Source organism: Bombus vosnesenskii, unplaced genomic scaffold, assembly GCF_011952255.1.
Source record: "Bombus vosnesenskii isolate JDL3184/JDL3185 unplaced genomic scaffold, Bvos_JDL3184-5_v1.1 scf7180000013273, whole genome shotgun sequence".
NCBI lineage: Eukaryota > Metazoa > Arthropoda > Insecta > Hymenoptera > Apidae > Bombus > Bombus vosnesenskii.
Window position 1 is genome coordinate 3351229 of NW_022882931.1, and position 27742 is coordinate 3378970.

At 41.0% G+C, this 27742-nt stretch overlaps 1 protein-coding gene across 8 annotated transcripts in view; it reads right to left on the reverse strand.

Annotated features, from left to right (window-relative positions):
• Positions 1–27742, reverse strand: part of LOC117231650 (tensin-1) — a 181594-nt gene that overhangs the window by 109566 nt on the left and 44286 nt on the right. For 6 of the 8 annotated variants that reach the window (XM_033490280.1, XM_033490279.1, XM_033490281.1 and 3 more), the window contains exons 2-3: positions 7794–7902; positions 7426–7463 (exon numbers count right to left, since the gene is read on the reverse strand). In XM_033490280.1, the coding sequence (XP_033346171.1) occupies positions 7426–7463; positions 7794–7902 (147 nt within the window). Of the gene's footprint in view, positions 1–90; positions 684–7425; positions 7464–7793; positions 7903–27742 lie in introns of those variants that run through there. The other 2 variants (XM_033490288.1, XM_033490292.1) reach the window with 2 other exon arrangements.

Genomic DNA, 27742 nt, shown 5'->3' on the forward strand with positions numbered 1-27742 from the left:
TGCGCGCGGGCGACATGGCTAAGAAACGGAGGGAAAAAAAGGCCAGAGAAGGAGGAAAAGAAATTGTTGGACGGAACGTGGCGCAAGTACCTCATTGGTGGAACCGTGACCGTTCATCTTGCCGTCACCTCTGGTATCCCATTACCGGTCTGCGGCGAAACGCTCCAAGGATCGTTCACCTTCTCGCATCGGTTCTCGAAAATGGCGCATCTCACTTCCTTCGCACTGTCCACCTCGTCGCTGTCTCTCTCTTTTCGTGGTTCTCCAATGTCCAAGCTTCTCCCTTCGTACAATTCGTACCTGACGGACCACTCTCGATTTTCGTTAGGCTGGTCAACGCCGGTCAAGGTCACGGCACGATCGACGCCGTTACTAATTTCGCGCGAGTGTTCCTGGGTTCGACGACCCTCCTCCCCATGCTTATTTCGCTCGTGCCTGCTTCGCACACGACACCGTTTCAGGAATTTTATCGCGAGATCGATCCAACGTTCGATTATACAGCCTCTGTAACCGCCTCGACACTGAAATCGTCTATCCGAGACAGCTACACACAGCTTCCTCGACCAGCAGGTTCCGGCACGTCACTTCACTTAACCGATTGTAAAATGTTTTGACTCGACGTGTCTCGGAATCGTGTTATACTTCGATTCGTATAAACATTTTGAAGTACGAAGATATCTTTCGAGTTAATGGTAAAATTTGATTTCCCGAGCAACTTTGAACGATCTTAAAAAGAATTCGAAGGATTTAGGCGGTATATATGAGCGAGATGATCACTGGACGAGTTTTTACGTTATCGATCGCGATAGATGCAAGGGACGGTGGAATAGGAAATCCTCGATGGATCGAACAACGGCGACGAATCGATCTTTCCCACGTCCTTCGCGTTGGAGCGCTGTTCGCGGACTGGAGAGCTCCGCATCGCGCGTGCACGGAGCCCATCGCTATCGCCGCAGGTAGACACCCCACCAAATACACGGAGACCGGCAAGAAAATTTGTGGTCGAATCTTAACAACCCGCTGTTACACCGACGACGTTAAGAATTATATACGAGCACTTCCTGATTTATCGTCGGGCAACACCGTCGCGAATATATTTATATCGTAATGTATAGACAGCAACGGGCTTATTTATCGGGCGTTCGTTACCGCCGACAAATAATTCACGCTTCGGCGGCGGCTAATGTGCCCGATACCTACGACACAGGAGGAAAATTGGATTTTCGAGGAAGCTTGTTAACCCTTCGTTGCGCGCGTTTTACTTTCACGCCGGTACACGACCGTGTAGTAGATTATAGCGCGTAAACTCTCCTAAACTTTACGGTTAATTGAAACAGAAACTTCTGTTGATCTCTCCGTTGAACATTTTAATTATCAATTCGCGCGAACGACGATAATAATCGAGAATATAAATTATTCTTTCGAATATTAAAGATTAAGATTAATAATCTTCAAAGAAGATATTGTGATTTTGATATTTGATCGCGATTTTCGATAGATTGTTTTGTCGGTAATGTAGAGTTTCAGAAATATTCACGTAATACGAAGATCCAGTTTGTAGCTAGTTACATATTCATCTATCAGTTTGTTGGCGCCGTTACTAGGCAACGAAAGAAACATAAATTCATTCTACTGATCGATCGACACGCAAGCTTTGTGGTAGACAGTCTCCGCGTAGTTCTCAGTTAATTTTAATTGCAGTAGAATTTCGTTGACGCGAGCCTGTCACAGAGTAAGCGGTTTATATAATTTTCCAGATATACCGTTAAAACGCGGACTAAATTCATAATAGCGTTACTTATTCGCTATTTATCATGAAAGAAACGTTCTCTGTGGTTTTTGCTTCGTAAAATACATATCTAACAGCCACCTATATGTAGGAGTCTATTTAGAGTTACAATTCTTTTGAAAAGAAATTGTACTGGCGTTTTACATACACGTCCATGTAACATTAGATAGTGTTTGTTTCTGTATATACACAGACTTATAATAAGAATAATGATTCCATCGTTGGAGCTGTTGAAGTGCAAGTGTTATCATACTCACTACACATTTGTAAAATTAAGTTTACGTTCGAATAAGAAATAGAGTTCATAGAAACAAAATTCTACTATAATCGATAATAAAACCGCTCAAAAATCATCTTAGAAAATAACGAGAAGTCTGTTAAATGCTCCAATGTTTCAAAAACTTCTCTGTAATTTACGATCATTTATGTCGCATTTGTTTCAAGAAGTAAACTTATTATTCTTCTGAAAGGTTCAATTAATTTGTACCGTCATAGTTATTCAATTATTTTGTGGACTATTGGTATAACTATTTGTTATAATCAAAGGGTCGACGACCCAATAGTAGAATCGACGCTTAGCGTGTCCCACGTTCGACCGAATCGAGAAACACGCGAGTTAAGGATAATTCCTTGCATAATGGCAATAGATCAATGGCAGAAGAATACGTATAAGCGTGTCGCCGAGAATTCCGCCTATTTTCGTGACACGCGACACACAAACAGGGAGGTTATTAGTCATTAGGCAACCAACGTTGGCTGACCGCCGTAGCCAATGTCACGACACCGCGGGACGTTCTTTTCGTTCGTCACATACGTCTAACATCTCGTCTTGCCGCGTCTTCGATCCTCCTGTTCGATCCTCGGCTTTTCTTCGTTCGATCAATAGCTCAGACTCCGCTCCGAATACCGTTACAGCCCTCGCACGCGATCGCATCGATTTTCCTTCCGCGATTCCGAAACGTACGCGACGAACCGCGTGGTGATTACTCTTGAAAATCTAAGTGGAATAAGTCGTATCGCCTTTGTCTCGAAAATTCGCCTCGAAATACGAACGAAGCCGAATTTCAATTAATTTCTTGCTCCTAGAATTATTTGAGGTGTTCCAGTTTCCAAAGCATCTCTCGATGCAATCTAAGCTTCTGTTCGAGATCTTAATAGTATCGATTGGTAGTATACAGAGGATTTCGAAATTGCTTTTAAAACACCTGCGAGCGTTCGGTTTAATCAAAGTATCTTGCAGTAGAACGAGACCATGTCGTGTCAGGCTTCTTTTCTTCGAAAAAGTTTGTGTTCTACATACTTTATCCAGGAAGTACTGATATTCTTCTTGAGTACACTCGTGTTAAAAGTATTCATTTGCATTTATAAGTAGAAAGTTGGTACATAATTTGAAAATGATAATTTTTGCCAGTATAACCAAAATGAAGGAACCAGTGTGTCTATGTAGTGATAAGAACGACGATCAATGTGTTGTCTCGAGATTATTTCAAATCCCCCGACATGGAGGAAGGTGTTTAACTCAACCCAATTCAACTCTAATTTAAGTTTATACTACGGATGCTAGGAGTATTCGCCAGAATCGCATACGGAAATTCCAATTTTCTTCTACACCTACTTCGAGCGTTCTCCTTAATCAAGCATCGTCCTCGTTCTCGTCACCTCTCCTATTCATCTTTGTTTCTTAAATCAACACCGGCAAACAATCCTGCATTCATCAGGAACAAGGGTATCAAGGTGGATCATATCCGAGCTGCTGATGATGCATCAGCTCTCGGGAGCGCGCAACGTGGCGAAAGAAAATAAAGAGAAAGGAGATAAAGAGACGATGTATCAGAGGCACAGAGCCGACCTGTCTCTAGCCCTGTCCACGGAAACAATGGTGTATTACTAATCCTGGACTCTTCCCTTTTAGACCCCATTCTTCACTTTGAAAATTCCTTCTGGCTTCCATCTGTGTTTTCCTCTCTGAATTTTCATACCGCCTCCTCCCCTTGGAAAACTTTCCCTCGTTCTCTGTGCTCTTCCTGTTCATTACACGGCGGCCTCGCGTTCGATGCAAAAGAACGACGAGCAGCTTAATATCGACGTTGCACCTGGGCGCATCTCGACGATCGAATCCCGCGAAGAAAGGAGGAAACAAGAAACAGACGAGGTGGAAGAAGAAGAAGAAGGAAGAGAACGCAGTGAGAAGCGGGATCAAGCGTTACCCATCGTCTGGTTTCCCCGGTTCTTGCTAGCTGTTTACAATCGTGGAAGGCCGAGGTGGTGGTACACACCGTGCTAGCACCAGGTATGGTAGCCACGACTTTCGTACTTGGCGAGGACGAGATGTGACCACGGTTTACAACGGTGGACGGTCGATGCACCTCGCGACTTCCACAACCCGTAAGCCTCCGCCGTGTATCCCGGTGTCTAGAGAAGGCTCGGGCTAACTAAAAGGACTTGGACATTCAGCTTAGAGCCGCTGCTCCTCCTCGGTGCTACCAGTTCACCGCAAAAATGACCAAGTTCGTAGGAGAACGAGTACGTTCTCGTGACTTCAGCAAATTACCTAATTTGCGACATACTGATCCCTTTACACAATTTGGAAACCAGCCACAGGACGATGGAGGAAATAAACGTTGATCAGTAACTTTGGCAATGTTCACCGAGGGAAGATTTGTTAGCGGGCCCTGTTTAGCTCCGGAAATTTACGGCGGTGCTAGAGTTTTGAACAGTCGAGAGTGGTCGATGTTAACACGAGTTTCGGCGAAATTAACGAACGAAAGGCGGTGCAAAGAATGGAGGAGAGTCGCGGCGACCTTCAATGTCAAGGAAACATCTGGCCTCTCCATATTCGACGAACGATGTCGTTCGTTAGCTCGTTCCAGCGGTTCTCAGCGTCGACTGGCGCAGGAATTCTAGGAGAAATGGTGTTACAGTAAACGATGATATCAATACCTTCCTAGCACATACCAAGGCGTATCTTGAGATAGGTGGCACGATATATAGGTTGTTCGTATGACTATACGGTAGCATTATATTACATGAGACTCTGGACAGTAGTACTTTCTTACCAATTATATTTTGCAAGAATTTTTATCTGCGATTAAATGAGAAATAAGGTGTGGCGTTCTATATATTGTAATACGATTGCAATTACCAACATTTGGAGAACTTTATCTTCTACAATATTAGGTTTTACTTTTAAAAGCCAAAGAGAATCTTCTATGTCTCTAAACACAAAACAATTATGTGATTCTAGTAATGCAATTCTACTAATTCGTCAAATTTAATTGTTAAAACTCTAGTCATTCAGAAATTTAGTTTCCTTACACTGGATTCTTTTAAAAAGCAATTGCAACAAGATCTTTGGCAAGTGTCTATATCTCGACTAATCATCAGAATTATTCATGTCTTTTTCGCCTTTATCATCTGTATGTATCTCTCTTTTTTTCTCTTTCGTACACCAGTGTAGCACATAATGCCTGTTAAATCTTATTACGGATAAAAATTGTCTGTTAATTCTTATTATTGGTAATTATACTATAAAAGTAATGAATATATAAGTGACATTCCACGTATGTTTCATGCATCATTTGAACATTTATTGCTATATCGCTGTTTCGAGAATAAAAGTAGCAACTGTTTCTTGGTACCGCGAGTCCAACAAATTGCATCATACTGTCATCCAAAGGGTGATGTTCCACGATACCGCGAACAGGGACTTCTAGATGACACGAGCACGTGACAACTTGTGGAAGGAAGACTGCCCACAGCCTCGAATTTCAAAACGTCTAGAGAGAAGAAACGTGACCTACGCGGAATTCTTCTAAGGAACGAAAGGAGCGGTTAGCTTTTGTGCCTCCATGATGGGGCAATAAGACTGTTTCGTGGCATGGTCTGGCAACTTTAATAAGCCTAAATCCTGGCAACTTTAATAAGCCTAAATCCTGGAACGATCCATGAGATCATGGAACATAGGAAGAAGATCGATGGTTCGATAAACTGGTAGGATATTGTGCACCCAATCGTGTATCTCCCATTAACCTCCATGTTTCTACTCGTTAATATCGGGAAATAGCATTCGAATTGCTAATTAGACTGAAATTGTAATCTTTTTTACCTGCGCTTGGGCCAACTGGATATTCGAGTATTACCGACTTTCCACTGCTGGCGATCGTGGCCAATAATCCGTCCAAATGATCCCTAATTAAACTTAATACCTTCTCTCTGTCTCGTTTTATTCTCTCTCTCTCTTTCTCTCTCTATCTCCGTCTCGATCGAAATGTCATACCAGTCTCCGTTGCTAATTGCCCGGCAACGGTGACAAGCTTTTGGCGAAAGTCACGCGCGCCAGAGACAACACTATCGAGCGATGTAACGTGTGTCGACTTGTTAAACGTTAATCGTACGAAGACGTATAACTGTCTACCTTCACCGTAGGCCGGCCCTCAATCCGATCCAAACAGAACAAAGTCTTCCTCCGGTAATGGAAGCTCTCGACGAAATAGACGTATCAAAGGGATCGAGCCGACCGTTTTGTTCGCGGTGTGCCACAAAACCTTCGTAACAAACGACGTCTCGCCACTTACAGAAGGAAGTCGTGCTCTCCTACTGTCTCGGGCACGTTCTCCTTCACTTCCATCGTTCATCCTTCCGTTCTTCTTCGTGTTCACGCGTTCACAACACACATATGTATATTAACCTGTATGTATACTGTATATGTATCTTTATTTGTGTATTTGATTCTGCATGTATTCCTACATGCATCCTTTATGTACCTGTTTATCACTGTGTATGCTATGTATCGCTACGTGTGTATTACAGCGTATATATACTTACGTATGTGTCTTTATTGTGTTCGTAAGTGTATGACTGTGCATCTATAGCTATGTTTTCCTTTGTATGTGTGTGTATGATCAACCTGTGCGAATGTGTACGTATGACCAAGCCACGGTTCCGTGCCAGGTTGTTGGACGCTCGTGTTGGAGCGAGTGTGACACAGGAGCACTTCAAGATACGAAGAAGGTAAGGTAAGTAAAGCTCGTGCCCTGCCCGGTGACTGAACCCACACCGTGTGTTTCACACAGAGACAATTGATTCTGTCTCGGCCTATTCTCACACGAACATACACGGATTTATTTGGTACTGTGTATCTGTAGCATCGACAAAGACTTCGTGGTACCGAGAATCTCATCGACCAGGCTCCATCGGTAGAGTGCTCGAATTAAGATGCATCTACTAAGTGGCATCTCTTCTACGACGCGGTTCTTCTCCGTTGATCGCTTCCGGTTTCGTGAAACCAGACACGTATACGTCGTTGATACTCGTCGCTCGAAAAATTCCTCCGATGGATTGGCTCGATCCGACGACTTCGCTCGTTCAAGAGCGTTTTGTTGGACGTGCTCGTAGCACACAGCAGATTTGTTTGAGTACCAGGAAGTACGAACCAGAACCCGTGCACGGTACGGAGAGGCTCTTCGTGTACGGGCAAGAGCTCTCCAGGTATCCACTCTGTCACAAAGTTTCCGAGAAGACGTTGCCTGATCGTGAACGTACACTAATTCGTGAGAAACGATGAACGAGGGGCGATCTAATTGCCGGTCGCTCGGATGAAATTTTACGAAACGTGCAGAGAAAATATGTTTACTTACCTTGTCCTCGCAGGTTTTGTGGCAGATGTATTTGCAAACTGAAAATAAAGAAAGTATTTTAATAATACCGTCATATTTTTGTGTTTCTTTTGTGGCACGTTGATAAAGGTAAAATTAAAAAATGCTTACGAAGTATTCTATAAAATGTGGATTCAGTAGAAAAGAATTAATACAAAAAAGAAATATGCAATATCCTGTAGGAAGCTATTTAAGACTAGATCAGACTCAAATCGATCGACGTTTAAATTTCCCTCCATTTCTTCACGTACCACGCTTTTTTACCATACACAGCTCCGACAGAACTACCGACTGAACCCTTTCAGGCCACTAGAGCGAGCAAACCGCAGGAAATGAACTTATCGACTCACCTCTGCAGCACGACGCCTGTTTGATCACCGCCTGATGGCACAAATGGCACGGACGCGGCTTGCGCAATTGTTTCGTCCGGAACACGTGACATTGCGGCTCGAACTCGCTCTGAAATCAATCAAAAGGAAGAAATACGATTAATATAATCGATCGTTTCTCAATGAACAAGTAAAAGAGAATGCCGCGTCTAAAACTTATATCTGAACATGCCACAGACACGTTCCCATGTTTCTTTTTTCCAGGGATTTTTTCAGCAACTTTAATTAGTGGATAAGGACCTCTTCACTGGCTAGTTTCAATGAGGTCTAGACGGTCTAAATGAAGCGCCTGTTCAACGTTGCCTTCATCGCCGGCAAAAACTCTTTCTTCCACTTGAAATTATTATTCATGAGTCGAGTGGTATTTCAAACTGTACATAGTGAAGAAATTCGTCCAGACGGTCGCACGGAAAACGACGACAAAGATGAAAAAGAAGAAGGAGGAGAAGAAGACGAAAAAGGAGTTTCACCAACTTTCTAGCCTCGCCGCAGTGTGTAATTGTTGTCTCTAGTCGTTTCGACTCGACGCTCAATCTGTTAACAGCGCATAAGCGAATGCACCACGCTATCCAAAGAGGCGGTTCGCGAAGTTATGCGCAAATAATCGCCCGGAGTGTTTGCGATCCAGCGATGCGCGGGTTCCGATTACAAACACGCAACGCTCGTCTCTTCCCTGGGAAGCGGATACCTCGCGCTTTCACCGACTTCGTCGCCGATCGATCGATCGATCGATCGATGAATTCGCAGAAAACAATTCCGTGGATCCGAGCCAAATTTTGCGTACCGCCACGTCGGTTGTAAGCGACGGCTGCTTGACGATTCCCCTCGTCGCGGCGGGATAATTCAATCGGCTTTCACGGGAATACGATCGTAAGTAACGATAACGCGACGAAGAAGAACCGCTCGTGCATTTTCACGGATTATTCGTCGTGAGTTTCGATCGCTTCTTCGATCGTTAAGTGGCTTAGCGGGTGGCGGGCCGCGTTGGAATGCGCGTAAGGAGAATAAGAACAGCTTGGTCAGACTGCTTAGTCAGACTATTCTGCCAGACTGCATCGCGCTAATCTTTGACATATTTTTGTTATTGTTATTAACAGACGAGCAGAAGAGACAATTTGGTACATGAAACTACACAGGAAACAAACGAAAGTTTGAATATAACGCGCCATGAAACGCAAAGGCGTATAACTCAATATAATTTTTAAATGCCAACAATACTAATATGTATAATATTTATGATATTAATCTGCAAATTAACTTCGACTCGAATTAACGAATCATTTGTTTTTTTTGAGAATTGAACATTAATTGCGAAATTAAGAAATTCTAATCAGAAAGTGGAGTTGATCAATGTTGTTTTTGAGAGACTGATTTATTTCGAATTCTGTAGAACGCGAAATCACTCGAATCAGCTGTTTGCTAGCAAATCTCAGGAATTCTGCGAGAGAAGAATTCTTTAGCTATTAGAAAGTTGTGAAAATCGTCAGTGATCAAAAGACATATACATTAACCAAACCCACATCTGAATTTTCAAATAAATTATCGTGAGGACACTGAAAAGACAGGACGAATTTGTTTTATAATCCAACATTAGGATTTGCTATTTTCTTCAAAACAAAGTTGATCATCTTGATTACTATTTAGCTCTAGTAATTGAAATTCCTCTTTTTTCACTTACTACCTTACCAAAGAGTTTACAAATTGATTAAAAGAATCCTTTACCTTACAGCAATATAGATTTCAGTTCTGTTTTCCACTCTCTTCATATCCAATTTATCCAAAGTACTCGATATATCTAATTGGTTATGAATATACCAATCAGACGTAGAGAATGAATTAAGCTTAAGGTTCCCTATAGCTTAATGAAATTCGAATTTACGAGTAGCCTGGAAAGCAAGATTCTTTCTATCGATTTCCAGCGAACGATAATTACAGCGAATATTTCTGTGTCATTGGTTTCACGCAGTCTGCAATTAACCCAATAGCAAACCGCACGCAACATCGGCCTAGCATTCCACGCACATTCCCATGTTTTTCTTATCTCACACAACCTTTATCTTCTCGTTCTTTGATCGATCGTGTTCTCTATAATCCAAATCCAAACCAACTCGATTCAAGTTTCAAGAGAATAACAGAATTCCTCCGAACATTAATACGACAATGTTTGCTGAACTTGCCGCTTTGATAATACTAATCGATGAAAATCCAATATTCTATTGCCGCTCAACGTGCCCGCTTTATCGTGGCAAAGTTTGCCATAGTTGCGTCGGCATCGAGAACGCAGACATAGATTGTAAAATACCGCGCCATTAAGAGGCTGTAATATTTCGTAATTATCAGTTTTATCGGGCAGCCACGAGTCACACCGGTTGAATTATTGTGACTCGACAAATGCGTTCGCCAATGCACGGAGGCGGAAGAACGAGCTTCCTTATTGGTTACTGTATGCAAAAGCTCGGCTGCGTTCGCTGTATCGTAAACGTAGTCACGCAGCTTCCATTCTTCTTCGCGTTCCCCTTGTATTTCTTTCTTTTCATCTTTTTTACGAAACAGTGAATCGTGTTTCTGTATTAGATCGTTTGGTTGATATACATCTTTGCATTTGTCGAAATCTTTCGTTCGTTCGATAGTACGCGCCACACCGTTGGAGTAATATTATTGGTCGGCTATAAACGTCTTGAAATATTCGAGATAAATTACGTTTCTCATGGATGTCCTCTATTTTGTACATTTTCTTACGCAATTTTATTATCCGCCTCCTATTTCACAGAGAAGAAATTAACCATTGGATATTAATTATAGTTTGACTACTAATGAAAGAGCCCGGGGACCACCATGGACTTCATTCTATTGAATAACAAACTATGATCAATTAAGATGGAAATTACCTAGCGATGGATGAATAATTTCGTCCGTTATCCAGCTAATCGATCTTTGACAAAAATTCAGAGGGTTTCCACTGATCGGTTAATAATTGACGTTCTGCGGAATCCCGATGCTACTTAATTTTACCCATCCCGGTTCGTAATGATGATTTATCATCCGTATGGTCGTATAGCCGTACAGCACTGATGATAAAAACAATACGTTCTTTCCCGTCGATGTACAATTTCACGGTAACTTAATTCTATCTTGTCGACGTTGCTCGGTGCTTGTACACGTATCTCAGTAACTAATTGCCGGATTCATTAGCGAGACTGACCTTTGATGCTCGCGAATAGCCATCGTCATTGATCACGTACGATTAATTGATCTTTAATCCTCGAGGAAACCCATTGAAATCCCTGGATCGCCGGCTATCTCGCTGGTTAGTCAGTCAACTTTCTTACTCCTCTACCTTTCTCCTCGAGAATATATCCTACCACCTCGAGGTCGAGGTCGATGCTGACCCGCGGTTCGTATTTTATTCCCGCCAACACGATTGAAACGCAATAATGCCCGTCTCGACTTTAGGTACGCGAAACGATTACGGCGCGACAGAACGAGGCTGGAATTTTATTCGAACCCCGAGGTGAGACAGGATTTCGTACGGAATATCGAGGATCAACAGGCTAACTGGAATTTTAATAGCTCGGATACTACAATCACGCTGCTTTGGTACAGAAAAAGAAAAAAAAATGCAAGGCAAACTGAAACGATCGAAAATTGATGAAAAACTTCGTTTCGAGGTCTTTAGTTAATTTCTTTGGTTACTCCGTCCAATTGAAGGTAACATATTTAAAAAATGGGAAATGTTAGTTAAGTTATGTTAGTTATTAACGTAGGATTAATTTGATGAATTGAAAATTTGATAAATTTGATAAATGAAGGACGGAGCAATGAGCATTTGGGGAAAACGAGGGTTAAGTAAAATGGAAATTTTGGGAAATAGCAGTCTTGAAATATGAGAAACCGGGAAATGACACATTTTGCGAAATGAAGAATAAGCAAATGAAAATATTTTAGAAAATGTATATGCCAGAAGGCTTTGGAATTTCTTTCCCCAATAAACAGCGCTATCGAATGTCAGCGTTAAATCTTCAGTATTTACAGCAAACACACCTGTCCAATATTTGTCACATTTAATTTAGAAAACGATATAATACAAAAGACAGGTGATACGTGAAGAATGCTGATGGTCGTCGCAATACGAAGAACATATACTTCGCATATCTTTTGACAGACTCTAAAACGGAACAATTTTTGGTGAAACTACAGCTCGTCAAACGATCCTTTGTAGCCTCGACTATTCGACAATGCCTGGGCAACTCGCTTCTACGGAAAATTGAATTCCGTGGGCGGGTATGGCAAAGGCAAAGCGCGAAAACGCGATAGAACGTGGCGTGGTTCCACGAGAGCGTGACGAACATCGGTAACATTTAGCCTCTCAGTGCGCGACTCTGTTAAAGGAAGATATCGCGTTGTTGTAGTTTCCACGCGGAACAACCAATTCGAATCAAGAGGTTGGGGAAACAAAGAGTAGGTACGAGAAAGAGAGAGGATATATATATATATATATATATATATATATATATATATATATATATCCTCGAGAGATATATATATCTCGAGAAAGAGAGAGACAGAGAGAGATGAATCCAGAGCGTCCAATTTCCAGCACAGTTGTTAATTAACAGATCGCTATACAGAGTGAGCCATACAATTGGAACAAGCTATATTCCTTTCTTGATTGATGTTAAGAGGAAATATTCTCTATTATTAAAAAATAAATGGTTAATAGATAAATGATAAAAGATGAGGACATTTTCATGACCGCATTTTTTGGCGATGATATGTATTTTGTAACTGGACCATTTTTTTAAATGGGAACATTCCTTTTTACTTAGGTCGAATTATTTCCTCATTCTACGGAAAAATATGCTAAGATAATATGGTCGAAAATTGATTGGTCGAAACGATATTTTAAATTCACTTTTGTAGAGTTTATCTTACGAAAGACTAGGAAAGACGTAACGCATTATTCTTGTATTTTCCCTCATGTTTTCCTTGTCTCTTTTACGACGAATTCTACGAGGTTGGTTAGATATCTTTTAAATCCATCAATTTTCAACTATGTCGCTTCACTATCGTTTCATGTAGAATGAGGAAATGATTCCTTTAAGGAAGCACGTATATTCCGATTAAAAGAAAAGTGCACTTGCGTTTTAAAAAATATGCAAGAAGTGACATCGTACAAAGATAGATATTACCATAGGAACCAACTTTCCTGTCCGCAACTTTCTGTTATCTGTTGCAAATTCCAAATACATATAACCCGTTCCAATTGCGTGGTTCACCCTGTATGTTTTCTTGTGTGTTCGTGGGCGTGGAACTGACACAGAGAGGTATATATACTCTGACTATCGTCTGGATCGAGTCGAACGGGGTTCAAAGTTCTGCCAGGGATCGAGTCGAGTGGAAATCAAGTGCGTTCCGCTCTCGGGACGATACCGGCCGCCTCTGGTTTGCTATGGTGGTTTTCTGGTGCAAAAGCATGCGGGAAGAGGAGAGAAAGGAGCTCGTCGGTCTCTCGCGGGCTCGAGGAAGGACGAGTGCTCGAACAGAGTCGGCTTTGTCGGGTTGTGTTTGCGCTTTGACTCGAAACACACTTCGGCTCGCATTAACCGGGCGTAGATACATACAAAGAGAGAGACCACGGTCGAGTGCACGCTCAATGTTTTTTCTCCTTCGCTCTTTCGCACGCGCGTCTCCCTGTCCGCCTTTCTGTCTGCCTTTCAAAAGTCTAGCTTTTTATCCATCCGCTGGCTGCAGCAGCCAGATATACTACTTCGGTCGGATGATGCACAGGGAAATACGCGGTTTCGCGAGACATTGTCAGCCGAGTGGATCGTTTACCTCCGCGTTGACGTCGTGGTAATGACGTGCGGATGGATCGGAGATTTCGTGAAAATTACTACAGGGATTTGGCTTGATCTGAGGATTTCTGGATTTAGATGTATAGTTCTCTACAGTGCAGTTACAAAAGAGACTCGAGCGGATATATGTAATAAGTACTAATTAACATATTCACTGCGACACACGTTCACTGACCACACGTACATTCGAGTTGGCACATACTTTCAGATTACGTGTGGTATCGAGTCGAACGTGGCATGTGAACTGAAAATTCCGAAATTGTGAAACAGTATTTCATAACAATTCATATCAAACACATATCTAAAGCTCCATAATATAAAAACAGGTATTGTATGAAAATGTTCTGTATAGCTGGGTGCAAAATAAAAATCGGATCCATAGCGAACACGTTAAATCATCTCTATACGTATGCTCGGCCTCTACATTATCCGATTTGAAGATCAAAATGTAAATTATTTAGTAGAATAATAAGAATGTGAAATATATGACACAACAGTGTATATATGTAGCAAATTGAAAGGATATTAGTTGAAATGGAAGGCAAAGAGCGGAAGCACATATTATTAACCTGAGCAGGCATATCGACAGTTTCACATCTGCAAATAAGATCATATAACATCGCGTGACAGTGAGCGAATGGAATACTTCTTTTGCCTACTACTGTTGTCACAGTATTCTTCGCACTTGGTATCAGAAACGCGAGAGATCTTAACGATGAAAAGAAGAAGCATAGAGAATAGCTGAATTGTCAATAAAAAAAGCAAAGAATATAAACGAAGAAACAGAAGATATGAACAAACGTAGGCTCAAAAATGAAAAAGCATTTTAATCTACAAATTCCTCGTACCAGATGATCTATATAAAACGAAAGAAAGAAAATGCAAGAAAACTATGACGACGTAACAAAGCGCCATAAAAGATCAAGGGAAGCTCCAAATACTCGAAGATCTCGGCGCGGAGCATAAATACAAATTTATCGACGCGGAAAAAGGAGAACGAGCGCGTTGCGGAGTCATTACAAGGGGACTACTATCGATGAATCGTGAATGCGGGATGCATAGAGAGGAAGAACAGCAGCAGACCAAGGAGACGAAGAAGACGAACAAGAAGAAGAAGAAGCAGACTGTGCGCGTCAGTCGATCGAGTTGAAATACGATTTACCGGGGTGGTCTTACGCGATAGAAACGACGCGGAGAGAAAAGAAGAATATAAACGAGGCTAATGCCTTCAATGACAACATCTTTGCGCGGATGATAGAGCGTGCATAGGAAGAGGCTTGTACCATCGAACGACGATGTGTGCACGGTGGCTTTAAGTCCGATGTATGTACTTCCTCGAAAATATCTCTACGATCGCGTTACTTTTCTTGGAAGTCGTGCGTGTAACGGGGCGACGGGAAACGACGGGAAACGACAGAGAAGAACGAAAGGAAAGACGATGAATTATCGAGCCGGCATTCAGAACATCAGAGCCTCGCAGTATGCTCCAACAAACTGCACGAAAGCGTATGCTTCGCATCAGCTTCGAGTTGCGCGAGTATTATCGCGTCAAAAAGGATGTTAGATCTGTGTCTGAACAGCGTGGTAATTTAATGAAACACAAATCCTACGAACTTCTCATGCTAGAGAATGAAACTCACGACTCTGGACTGTCTCTTCAGGCTGGAAATATATCACAGATATATTGGGTTAGTGAAAGAGTAATGTCGGTGTTTCATCATACTAAGGAAGCCAGTTTCTGATGGTCCATACGTTACAGTTTACAGTAAAATCATTTTAGAAAAAGGGAGTTCTGTATTTATGAAAACACTTGGTCTTGCTCTGAGCTTAAACGTCAGCAGACCGAGTAGTTTTAATAGTTGGACATGGAAGACGATAATGTTTATTCTTGCTTTTTTTAAATTACGTTACATAAAGTTGAGAAAAAGCTGTAAATGCAAGAACTCGAAATTCTTTCATATTTTCCCTATTTTCCAGACAGACTATATGTTGTTGTCGATCGCAGCACAGTTATTTAAATAAATGAAATGCAAAGAGATCGGTTGAAATATAATATACGGTGAAATATATACAAGTATACAATCTCAGAAAATAAAGAATATTATATAATTGATTAAATAGAATCATAATACCAGCGATGTAATTCGGTTTTGTGGATATAAAACTGGCATTACTTTCCCGTCAGTTCAATACCTTGTCTCGAAAGAATCTGGAAGTTTTCACGAATTTTCAATTCTATGTGCACCCGGATCGTTAGTAACGCTAACGTTAGGAACGTGGTACCAGCAACTTTTTCCGCCAACGATCGCAAATTCCGATCTTCATATCGCACGATTTATAAGTTGAGAAGAACGATTCGAATCTCGTAAGCTTCGATGCCATAAAATTTATCATGGAATTTTGACGCGTGCTCTCGATCGCTGACCAGCGTTCTACCATCAAAAATGGAAATATATTCGAGCACCGTTCTCAGAGAGAATAAATTTTCGACTCTCGTTGCTACGCGCGTGTACGTCGTTCCTTCTCGTTGATTCGAAAGATCGACCTCTCGAAATATCGTTTTCTCTTGTTCGGTTTCAGTTCCCTTTCCGACCACGAAATTTTACCACGCCGTTGGCACCAGGGATTACCAATCAGGACCGTGCCCACCTCGTTCCCTCCCTACATTTTTATTTCTCTGCTCTCTCGTGTTTTTTATTCGCACGCCGCGCCCGGAATGCCGATGGCCCGGCGCGCGACTCCGACTTTTGTGAGTTATAGTTCTCTGCTCGCAGGCGGAACCGCCGCGATTCTGCATGGTTACGTGCATGCTCGCTTCGTGGCCTGCTTTCGGGGAAAAATTCGCCGAACAAAGCGGTTACGGACGAGTATCGCGATACTCCTGCTCTTTGCAGGGGTATGGCTTTGAAAAGAGAAAAGAATTTCTGACAGAAAATCGTGGTTTCGTGCGTATCGTAGCGGTATGCAACGCAGCTTTCGCAGGTTCGGGAAAACTCGTATATGGGTGATAAATAAAATTCGTCCGCAACTTTCTTTGTGAAACATCGTTTTAGAAAATTCTCCGCATTATTAATTCGTTACGATAACGCAGAACAGTAAGACTCGTGTCGAATTGAGAAAATGCTATTCCTTTATTGATATTTAATAATTGACTCGAAGGTAGTAGATAGACGATTGGACAATTATTATTACTCCAGCCACTCGGAAACCACACCGATCAAGTTCATAAATTGGAAAGTAAAGAAAAGTATTGACGTTATGATATTATTTCTTGTTAATTTACCTTGGGATTTGTGATTACCTGCGCTATCCTTATATGCTAAGTACACTTATGAAAGTGAGGAATTTCTCTCTTGAATAAATTCAACATGTAACGTGTATTTGGGTAAAAATAAAGGTGCAGTGTAACTTATTATGCATATAATAAAGAACAATAAACGATAATGGAACGGGGAATACATTTCCGATGGATAATAATTCTCGACTAAACACAAAGAGATGTACTTCAAATCTTGACAGTAATATGCCAAGAAATGCGAAAGTAAGCGTACGTCGGGTCGGCTGAATTTAAAGCACGATTGCATTAACATAATCCGACACCTCGGACACAGGGATCAAACGAGAAATCCATTCGAGCTAACCGATGATTTATCCAGCTTCAATCGGAAGATCAATATCCATATAAAAGCGGCAGCTTCTCTATCAATCATCGTTCCCGTTCTTCTGCATCGTTCGACTCCTCGATGCAGAAGAATGGCGAATAGAAAACGATTTCCATCGTGACGAGAAAGACCACCGGTTAACATTGGCTTCCTATTACTCTGTCCCTTTCTTTTTCTCCTTTAAACACGATTAAAATCTTTTCTTACGCGAACAGACATTTTTCCCCTTTGGTCACGATGCAACCAAAGATATTATTGACACGGAGTCTCGAATCGCAGACAGCAAAGAGTATCGTGCATCTACGTGGCTAGGCGAGGATAGATCTTGTTGAAAGATCCAGATACACGCCGATAACGGATGCAACGGTGTACTTGACACACCGCGTGAGATTACGTTGCACGTGCAACACGGACGCCCTGGCGATTCAGTATAAAACGCGGAACGACGAAGAACCGCCGCCGCCGCCGCCGCCGCCGCCGGTGCTCTGTCTTCCTGCATCACCGCCACGTTCAACCGGTTCCATCTCGGTCAGATTTTAGCGTGGGAGTGCTCGTGATCATCGCGAATTGAATACACGTGCGTCAACGGCATCTTTGTCCGTCACGTACTTCGTAAATATCAGACGAGCAACTTCGAGGTACTTGGAGGACGAACAGAACGGTTCTTCGAATTAAAAAGGGCACGTGGAGTTTTCTGCCAAACAAAAATTCCTGGAAAAGATCGGTGCATAAAATGGTCAAATTCGTCTCAAGTTTCGTTACGAAGTTCCTGAATAGCTCGATACCAAATACATTCGACCGACTGAAAACCATAATTGCTTTAATCAATAGTTTCGGAACTTGGATTTAGTCATTTCGTTTTTTATAAGTATCATCTTTTTAATTTCATCGATAATTAAGATGTAAGTAGCGAGGAGAACCAATGAACTATTTTTATACGATCCTCAATTATAATTAGATGTTATTGTATTAAATTCTATAACAACACGAACAGATGATGTAAATTTCCATTATTATTGAATGTTATTGTATCGCATCCTATAATTACATATGATGTTTGTTGCTCAATGGACTTAAATGGATACAGTTTTACTGTATCTTTCCCATTTCCATCAAATGGAAGCCGTTACACATGGTACAAACTTCTGAAACGACCTAATATTTTATAGAAAGATAAGCACTCTCTGTTGGTCGTTAGAACAGAAGGTGATTTGGGAGATCTGGAAAGAAGGAACTCGCAGCGTGAACGCTCAAATTAATCGACTTTCTGCCCGCCTTGCACAATGAACAGCCAATCGTTCAAAGTCAGTGGAACACGCTGTCGCGACGACGAGATAAGAAGCAACGACATCGTCTTGGTTATTCCTCTGCGATCATGTGCTTTTTCTTCACCACGATCGGACTGTCACGCTACCAATGTGTTCGTCATTCATCACGGCAAACTGTGAGAAACTCCCAAATCAGCAACGAGAGTCTTCCCTCCGCGAAAAAGAAAGGATTGCCGAGAGTTTTACGATATCTTGACGCAGACGTTAAATTAATGGGCATTCTTTCTTTTGACGTGGTATTTTACTTTTTGCTAACTCCAATCGAATTTAGAGCTAGGAATTTTCGATGAATTTTCAAAGGATATTCCGATGTTGAGAAAAAACTGGTAACTTCCTTATAAAACTTTCATGGAACTTTATTTTCTGGTTTTACGTGAATTTTCTAAAAATATTTTTAGCTATTTTCTTTTCTATTCAAATATAAAATTATAAATTTTCGCCGAAGTTTAAAGGAGTATCTTGCCATAAAAATAGACGACGCTTGTACTTTGTAATAGTTGAACTTTCGTGCAACTTTATCTTTTGATTAAACAAAGTTTCTAAAAATAATTACTCTACTATCCTCTTCTACTTGTAAAGTCTAAATTAGAAAGTTTCGATGAATTTTCAAAAGAGAGAGTAACTTTTAAACGATCCTCGGGAATGTGACAAACGTAACAAACACGCGAAACTAATTTCATCATCGTTATCGGTTCTATAACGCAGATAATACGGTGACCCGTAAAAGATCAAGAAAAAGTAACGACTGTACGTTGTCTGAGGCAGAAGTAAATCGAGTGAAGCTGTTGTTCGACAGAAACGTATCAGAGGGAAGATTCCTCATTTCGAAACTATTACTCGATTTGCCCGTAATCCTATTTGGAAGCGGACCGGATTCGTCGGTTGTGGTTTTACCTAACGATGACAAACGGTCCTGGATTATTTGGCCAATTGTGATTTCCCTGGCCACCGATATACCTTCGAGCTTTCTGGTTACCCGGAGCAGAAATGGACGTAGCCAATAAGCTAACGTTCGGCGTGCAGCGTTGAAAAATGGTAAACGTTGCGCGCGAAAGCGAGTCCTAAATCTCGACCCGTGAAATCCGGCGTTACACGTTCTGCCTCTTTGCACAGCGTGTATTTCTAATACGTAAAAGGGTACACGGCACCGTTGCATCGTAGCCGGCAAGTATATAAATTCGCTGTTATTACGCCCCGTTTTTTCCGGGCCTCTATCGAGGCAAATGTGAATTTATCGCGCGTTGCGAATCAAACAAGCCGGATACATAAAGTTTCGTCCCAGTGGCCCTGTGGAAAGCGAAACGAAGGAGAATTGCTCTGCTCGTTGATGCTTCCAAGTTATATTGCACCGATGACAAGGAGTTTCTCAGAAGAAATAATAATGATATTGACAGAAAAGATTCCAGAGTTCTGAAAGAAAAGTGTAGAGTAAGTAGTATTGGTTCTTTTTTTTTAATCAATTTATAGTAGAAATGTATGATACAAATTAATTATTTATACAAATTAATATTACAAGCTGACTTCACCATTTTCTTGTGGAATCGAATTATAAATTTAAATTATCTGCGGGAGAGATAAGCGTAACAAAACGAAGTATCATCGAAGTTGTTCTATCAATTCAGCGCTTCCTCTATCCAACTCGATGTTTGAAAATTAATTAGCTTGTGGATAAGGAATTATTCAGACAAAATTGTGCTACGAGATTTCCCATTTATGAACACCAATTTTCCACATTAGTTTCCATAAAGCAGCATTGTCTATTAATAATAAATAATGAAATCGGTATTCGATAATCAAGTATTCGGATAATCTTAAACAATAGTATTAAAATATAATAAATACCATTATGTTTCCAGCACTTTCTTCCTAACTTTAAAATTAATATTTCCAATATTTCTCCTAATTTATAATTCACTAATTCTATACAAGTCACGATGCACGTACCTAAATATAAAAATGAAGACTTCTTCTTTCTATCCCAGCTCATTTTCGAATAAAGAAAACTTTACGACGATCAGGATTGATTCTTCGTAAATCGTGTTCTATTGCCAAGAAACTTTCGACTGTTTTTACTTTTAAATGGCTGTAGAAACACGCAATAAAAAAGGCACCGTTCCACACGTGTCACTGCGTAGAGCGTAGGGCATGCGTGGTTACTTGGAAACATCATAATCCTATACTTCAACTAAACGCATATGGGAGGAAGGTTGCGTATAAATCTTCCGCCGACCCTTCGTTACAGACGCCCTCGACGTCGTCTTGGAATTTATCCATGGACGAGTTGACGACGATACCACGCAGTTCCAGACACCGTTCTACGCTCGAACAAAGGCTACGCCGCGTTCTTTGCGGCGGCCAATAAGTCGTTTGTTTCAGGGACGCTCATAATTTTTCTGACACCACCCCTTTTACTTCGAAATGGCTTATGAGGCGTGTTATTCGTCCACAGCGTGTCTAGATATTTCTATTATTATAGATATAAGAAATTCTTGTTTGAAATGAGTTAAATATTAGAATAATATTCAAAGAAGATAATTTAACTCTTTGAACCTGGATCAGATTTCAGTTGACATGCCTTCAAGTAACTTGAGACCACTGTACCAATATGACTTGTTTGTTTGACTTGAAACATCTCGAGTTTCTATACTTCTTCTCGTTAGTCAAATCATTTGAATTCAAATAATTTGACAAATCTGAATGAGATTTTAAAGATATATCCCCGAGTTGATTCGATTTCGATTATATATAAAATTTCCTTTATTCCGAGTTAATTTGACACCTACGACGGAGTAAAAATTATTCTTCCCGGTCGTGATTACGATCTTCCAACTTTTTGTAATTAAAAGTTTCTTCTAAGTCCAGTAATGTCAGTTAAAGAAACCACGAGCCACTGAAATAAAGAAGATCTTGTAGAGAGTACATAATACTTATCAACTTCTTTCAATTTAAAATGGCCTATTAAGGTAGTCGTGCCAGATAAGAAATGATTTACCATGTTACATCATGGTCTGCATGAGAAAAAAACTCGATAAAACCGTTAACAGTTTCCATTTCACTCGTTGACGAGAGGCATGGGATGAATTAATTCGAAAGTTTCGTTCAGGAAGCCCAGCAAAAGGGGAACGAACAAACTGGCTGCTCGTAAGATTTCCACTTTTTACATCGTCGCAAGTCACGCAAGAACAATGCAACTGTTCTGTAAAACGTAACGTACGAAATCGGTCGCAACGCGCTGCCACACGCTGCGATAAACTTAATAGACGTTCCTTGCTACGATTTGTTTTCGCTTGATCGCGATAAATTGTAAACGAGACCTTTCAAGGCGAACTCCATCGATTTCCGCGTTTCTTGCAATTAAACCGTCCGCTTTATAGCGAATTGGCGCTGTTGCTCGTGTGATTCGTGCTGTCCGCTATTTCTCAGCGTGCAACGAGCAAGTCGACTGTTATTTCTTCGTCGTCGTTTGTCGAGTGCCACTTCAAGGGACGCGTTATTCACGGCTACGAAGAGAAAGAAGCGTTTTATGATTCTCGTCTCGTCGTTGGCCCTTGTCTTCCGGGGTCCCAGGCGGCCGCTCCACTTCCCCAGTTTTCAACGTGAAACGTTCTCCGAGTTCTTGGCAAACGCTCGTGACCGACCGGCGAAACAGCTGTTCCTTTGGATAACGACCATACAACGGCGTTATCCAGCCGCCGTGTTATTACAGTCAAACGATTCCGATCCGCGTACCGTGATCTTCGATTACGAGGTTAGTTACCGTACTTTTCGCGAGACAGTGCGAAGTAAACGATACAACGAGAATTGCTCGGTAATTTTGCCTTGGTAAACGATGTTTAAGCGTCAGAGCAATGTTTCTTTTATGCGGGTGGTATGTGTTAATGGATGGTGAAGCTATTGCTTGATGGAAGAAAAATATTTCTTTGGAAGAGTATCTTCAATTTCATTATTTAGAAAGATCGCGTTTTTAGTGATATTTTCTAGTTTCAGCGCGTATTTGCGTAATTAAATTACTATTACTAAAATACTTTTAATTTGATCGTTCAGAGAGAGAAGTCTGCATCTTCAAAGTCTTCTGTATAATGAAACTAAAATTAATAGTGAAACTTTACGAGTCACGAATTACAGGTGTAATTGCTAGTTTGACCATAATTGCTAATAAACCTCTACTGCACGACGTTAAGCAAATCGATAATAAAACGAGTAAAATTTCTATGTAAATTTTGCGAATTACAAGGTAGCAAGCCGTTTATGCAACAGAAATCTACATATATATAGTGTACAACTTTTCACATTCAGTTCATTAATAGCACTAGTTAATCAATTATTACGTAAAAGAATTCAGAATGTTAGGTATACTTATTTTTAAAACATATATTTAAGTCGAGTAAGACAACATGGAAGCACGGTAACTCGGTTTCACGAAAGTACTTTCCCCGTTTTCTTTCCTTTTCCTTTTTGCTCCACATGTTTAATGAGAATTATAAAATAACCGAAATGAGCCACAAGATTTTGATCATAATAGAGCTACATGTGTAATTTTCACCGCGATAGGAAAATAATGTACTCCGGCCTTACAATTAAGCAACGCTGGCCTCGTGATTACTTATCGTTAATTAAATCAGCCTCGGCGTTATCTTCCACGAGCCTTCGTGCGTTCCACAACCCCTTCAACGAAGAGTGCCTCTTTCCTCATACAGACTAGACCCATCTAGTTCTAACTGTGATCTCAAGTGCATGCAGCCCATGTATACCAGAAATCTTGTAATCGGGGAATGTACGCTCGTGGAATCACAAGATGGAACGACAAGTCATCGTTACTGTTTTTAGCACAACGTCGTTGGTAATCATGTTGGATGAAATGCCGGGGCTTCAAAACGTGCATTCCACGTTCGTAACCTATTATAAATATATATCAGAATAATAGACACATTATAGAAATAATTACAGAAATTGTTACATAAAGAGGTTGGAGATACGAAACGAATCTCTATAATTTGAAAGAAATCAGTTCATCACGGCGATACAAAATATTTCGATTGCTTTAAATTCCATAAAACTGTGGGATCTGCATAGAAGAAGAAATAGTAAGAAACAGAACACTGAGAAAATTTAACTTCTTAAACTCCTTTTTGCAATTACATGGTGAGTTCAATAGAATTAAATAGTGTAAACTGACTAAAAAGAAGTTCGTGAAACGTTTCGTTAACACAACTCTGGTCCTTAATAGCTTCAGTAACAAGAAAAAATCTACTTCAACTTAGGAACATTGTGTATTACCATCTATAATTTCGCGGACAATTTATTGACTGTCAGTGATACTTTCCTATGGATATATTCAGACTAAACGTGTTCTTAAAGTTTCCTTTATTATTAGTTAGCGAAGTTTCAATCCCTTTGCTGTAAAATCGATCTCGTTTCAACGGGATCCAGATAGTTCCTAAGTAAATACTAGTCAGACATTCCACACCTCGATCAGCTCGATTTTTACAGCTGTCAACGAGACCAAAGGCTCGCAGCGGATTTCACCGTACGTGAGTTCCGCGCGATAAACCCCGACACGATAGGATTAAAATAATTTTCGATCTCTTATGCGAGGCGTAAGCGTAAGAGTGTCTCGACTTGCGTCATATAACAAAAGTAGGATAATGACAGAGTAAAGCACTACGGCCGTGGAATGATTTGAATTTTCCCAAGCGACTCTTGCGCAACTCTCGCCGACAAAACGGGCGGGTCTGGTCGTTTACAACCAAGGTGAATAGAAAAAAAATACATTTCAGCACAAAAATATCGAAACACTTACCTATATTTAGCGAAGATTACAGGGGGGCAAATATTATAGGTCTATTTTTGTTGATTTTCTAACTTTGATATCATTAAGTAGTTTCTTATGAAGTATGTAGTTAATGGGAATAAATTGATATATTTCAAAATACGAGTTTTGAAATGTAATAATAGATGCGATTAAATTGATTTTTAAAAGTCAGAATGCAATAATAAAACTAGCGTTTCTAATTACCAAAATCTTATAAAATCTTCATCTTCAAATTAAGCTTCTTCTAAATTAATAGAAAAATTCAAGCATTAATATTCAAGCATATATCATTATCATGTCTTTTGACATACGCCTAATTTTAAATTTACAGTCTGCTGAATAGAGCATGTTTTCAAGCTTTCAGGTAAGGATCCATGTGCTCCTGACAATCATGGCAAAAAGACAAACATAAAGGGTTAAGAAAAAAGGAAAAGCCGGCGAGGAAAAGCAACAAAGGGAAAAAGAGAACACGGACAATTGGAAAATCGATAACGGTGTTCGAGATCGAGGCAAATCAAGCGTGCTACGACACGAGTATTTTCACGTTGACGGGATTACGGTCGAGCGTAGGTAACGGAACTGGAACGAGACAAAGAGGATAGCCGATCCTTCGAGTCTTCGTCTTTCGATTCCCATCGGCCGTTTTTTTGTTCGGCAATTAACGATTGTTTTGTTGCCTCTGAATGGACTCTGGATCGACAAGAGGAGAGACACTGTCGACCGAGCGTGGCATTTAACGCAATTTGATGCGATTACTTTTCTCGTGCGATGCCTCGCCGCTTTCTTCCACCGATCGTGTGCGTCTGCTACGCGTTCTACACGCGCGTACACGGTGCTTAAGTCGATTGGACACGCCTCGAGATTTGACGCCGACAGACAGAACGGAACGTCAACGTCTTCGAGAGGAGACTAGAAAGAGCACTCTAAGCTTTCCGACTTCACCGATCGTTCTGGATTATTCGTTGAGACGAAAAAAACGGAACAAGAAAAGTATCAAGGCTGTCGACGTGATAGGACACGAGATGCGTGGCGTGAAATGTGCTAAAGCGAACCCAAGTCAAGGACTGCCATACGTCGGCTTTCGATTAATTGCTCGAGTGTATATCGCGTCCAGTGGAGATCCTGGATATGTTGCACTTCCTGTTATTATAGTGAATCGATCTCAAGAGGGAAAGAAGTCGAGTGGCAGAGGAATGTTCTTGCAAAGAGTTTCTTGCGTGAGTCACGTGTGCGTTACGTGGAACTTGTCGAAGTTAAGAAATCGGGCCAAGATTTTGATTAATCGTTTTGAAATCGTTCTCCGTATATACTTCTGCCAGTTTTTTCTAAAAGTATCTGAAAGTGCCGATTGAATTGTATTTGAAAAGGTTCGATAAACTTGTCACGGCCAGTTGCCGGGATCTTTCGATTCATCGAAATCTCCTGCGGCTCATTCAGAAAACGGTTCACGTACGCACCTATGGGTTACTCACGTCGCCACGTGGCGTGGCTCGCAAGAAATATCAATTGCGGGCGCGATGGAGCTACGCATCTGTCGAGAGATCGTTTCGCATAGTTGCACACTCAACCGAGAGTTACGCAACTGGTACGCACATTACATCCGCCATTTTCTCGCCGTTTTGCATGTGTCTAGATATTCAATTCATCGGTGGTGAACATAGTTCAAGATGTTAATTAAGCATTAACGCGAGTCGACGGAATGAAGATAATTAACGACGACAGTGAGGTCTTGGAAGATTTATTAGGATGCAAGATAAATTCACTTGATATTTTGACAAGTTAATTGTCTGTTATCTTTGAATAACTTTATGTCTCTTAGGCTGATTGATTTCTGAGGCGTCGTCATTGCGCAATGTGTAACGCGCGTCGTATCATAAAAATTGATGATACGTCTGAAAGTTAAGTTCGATGGGTGGTTAATTTGCTGCCTCTCTCTCTTGGTCTTTATCCATGGAAAATCGTAAGTCAGAACCTCGTGACGTGCCTATGCTCGTTTGGTTATGTAACGTAATAATACTCGCGTCCTGCGTAATTGCAGTATCCCATATTTGGACCCACCAACAACATCCTTTCCATCGCCGTATCTTTCCTTGCTCGTATAGTCGTGAATTATTGAAACGGAGATGCTACGAGCAACCCATTCTCCAGGCCTTTCAATAAAGACATTGTACCTATTCATATGCTTATCGCGAACGTACTAGTTGATCTTCTGAGCAGCGCTATGTATTAAAAATAAGTACATTTTCCTAGGAAAATTCATTCTTCGAAAGATTTATTCCTTCTTAATGTCGCTTTCTTCTATTCACCGTTTCTTCTCTATAAAACACCGATGGAAATTATTCTTCGATATTTTGATGTTCGACAGAGGATAGTAATTCCAATCAACTACCGTTCCCTAAAGCAGGAAGCCCATAAATTTACAAATCACATACCGCATTTTTCTTATTATTCTTTTCATCTCTCGAAGAATCAATGAAAGTTACTCTCCAATAATTAGTTGCTAGAAAGCTCTCTCTTCCTAAGCACAGTATAACGTTACTTTTCCTTCGCCAAGTGCATGAGAAATCTATGAAAATTATTCTCCCATATTTCTAAGCTCAATGGTGTATCTCGTAATATCAATTATCTACCGCTCACCGAGGTAGAAAAGTTCATAAATTTGCAAATCGTGGCGCAGGTTTAACCAGCACGTTTATCGGCGTAATACTCGGTCGAGTTTTACGCGAGCTGGCTAATTGAATTGAAGAGCTCAGCTCACGACGGTTGAAATTGAGAAATACACAGCCGCCAGTCACGAACACGCTCAACACAACTAGTCACGACCTCGTAACTATTTCATTGGGCCAACGACTGTCTGCTGTCGGCTTGTGTACCGCGTTCTCGTTGTTCCAGCTAATTGGTACAAATTAAAAGTGGATCGATTTCACGTGATCCAGAGTAAACAGCCGGGAGAAACGAAGGTTCAAGGACCTTTGGATGCTTAGAGCTGGTGAATAGACGCTCATTGTCAGGGTCTGCGCTTCATGTGCGGGCGTGTACTGTTCGCACGAAAATCCTTAACGTTCTCGTAACGATATTGATTGCCGCTCGTAAATCTGTATTCTAAATGGCACCGATCGCGTCGGCTTTCGTAATGGATGTTGCCGCAAACTTCTCATGGAATATACAATAACGGTGTGGAGTGGAGTGACTAGTAAATCGATAACCGCAAAGGGACTATATGAAACTTCTTCTGTATCGCACTTCGTTAAAC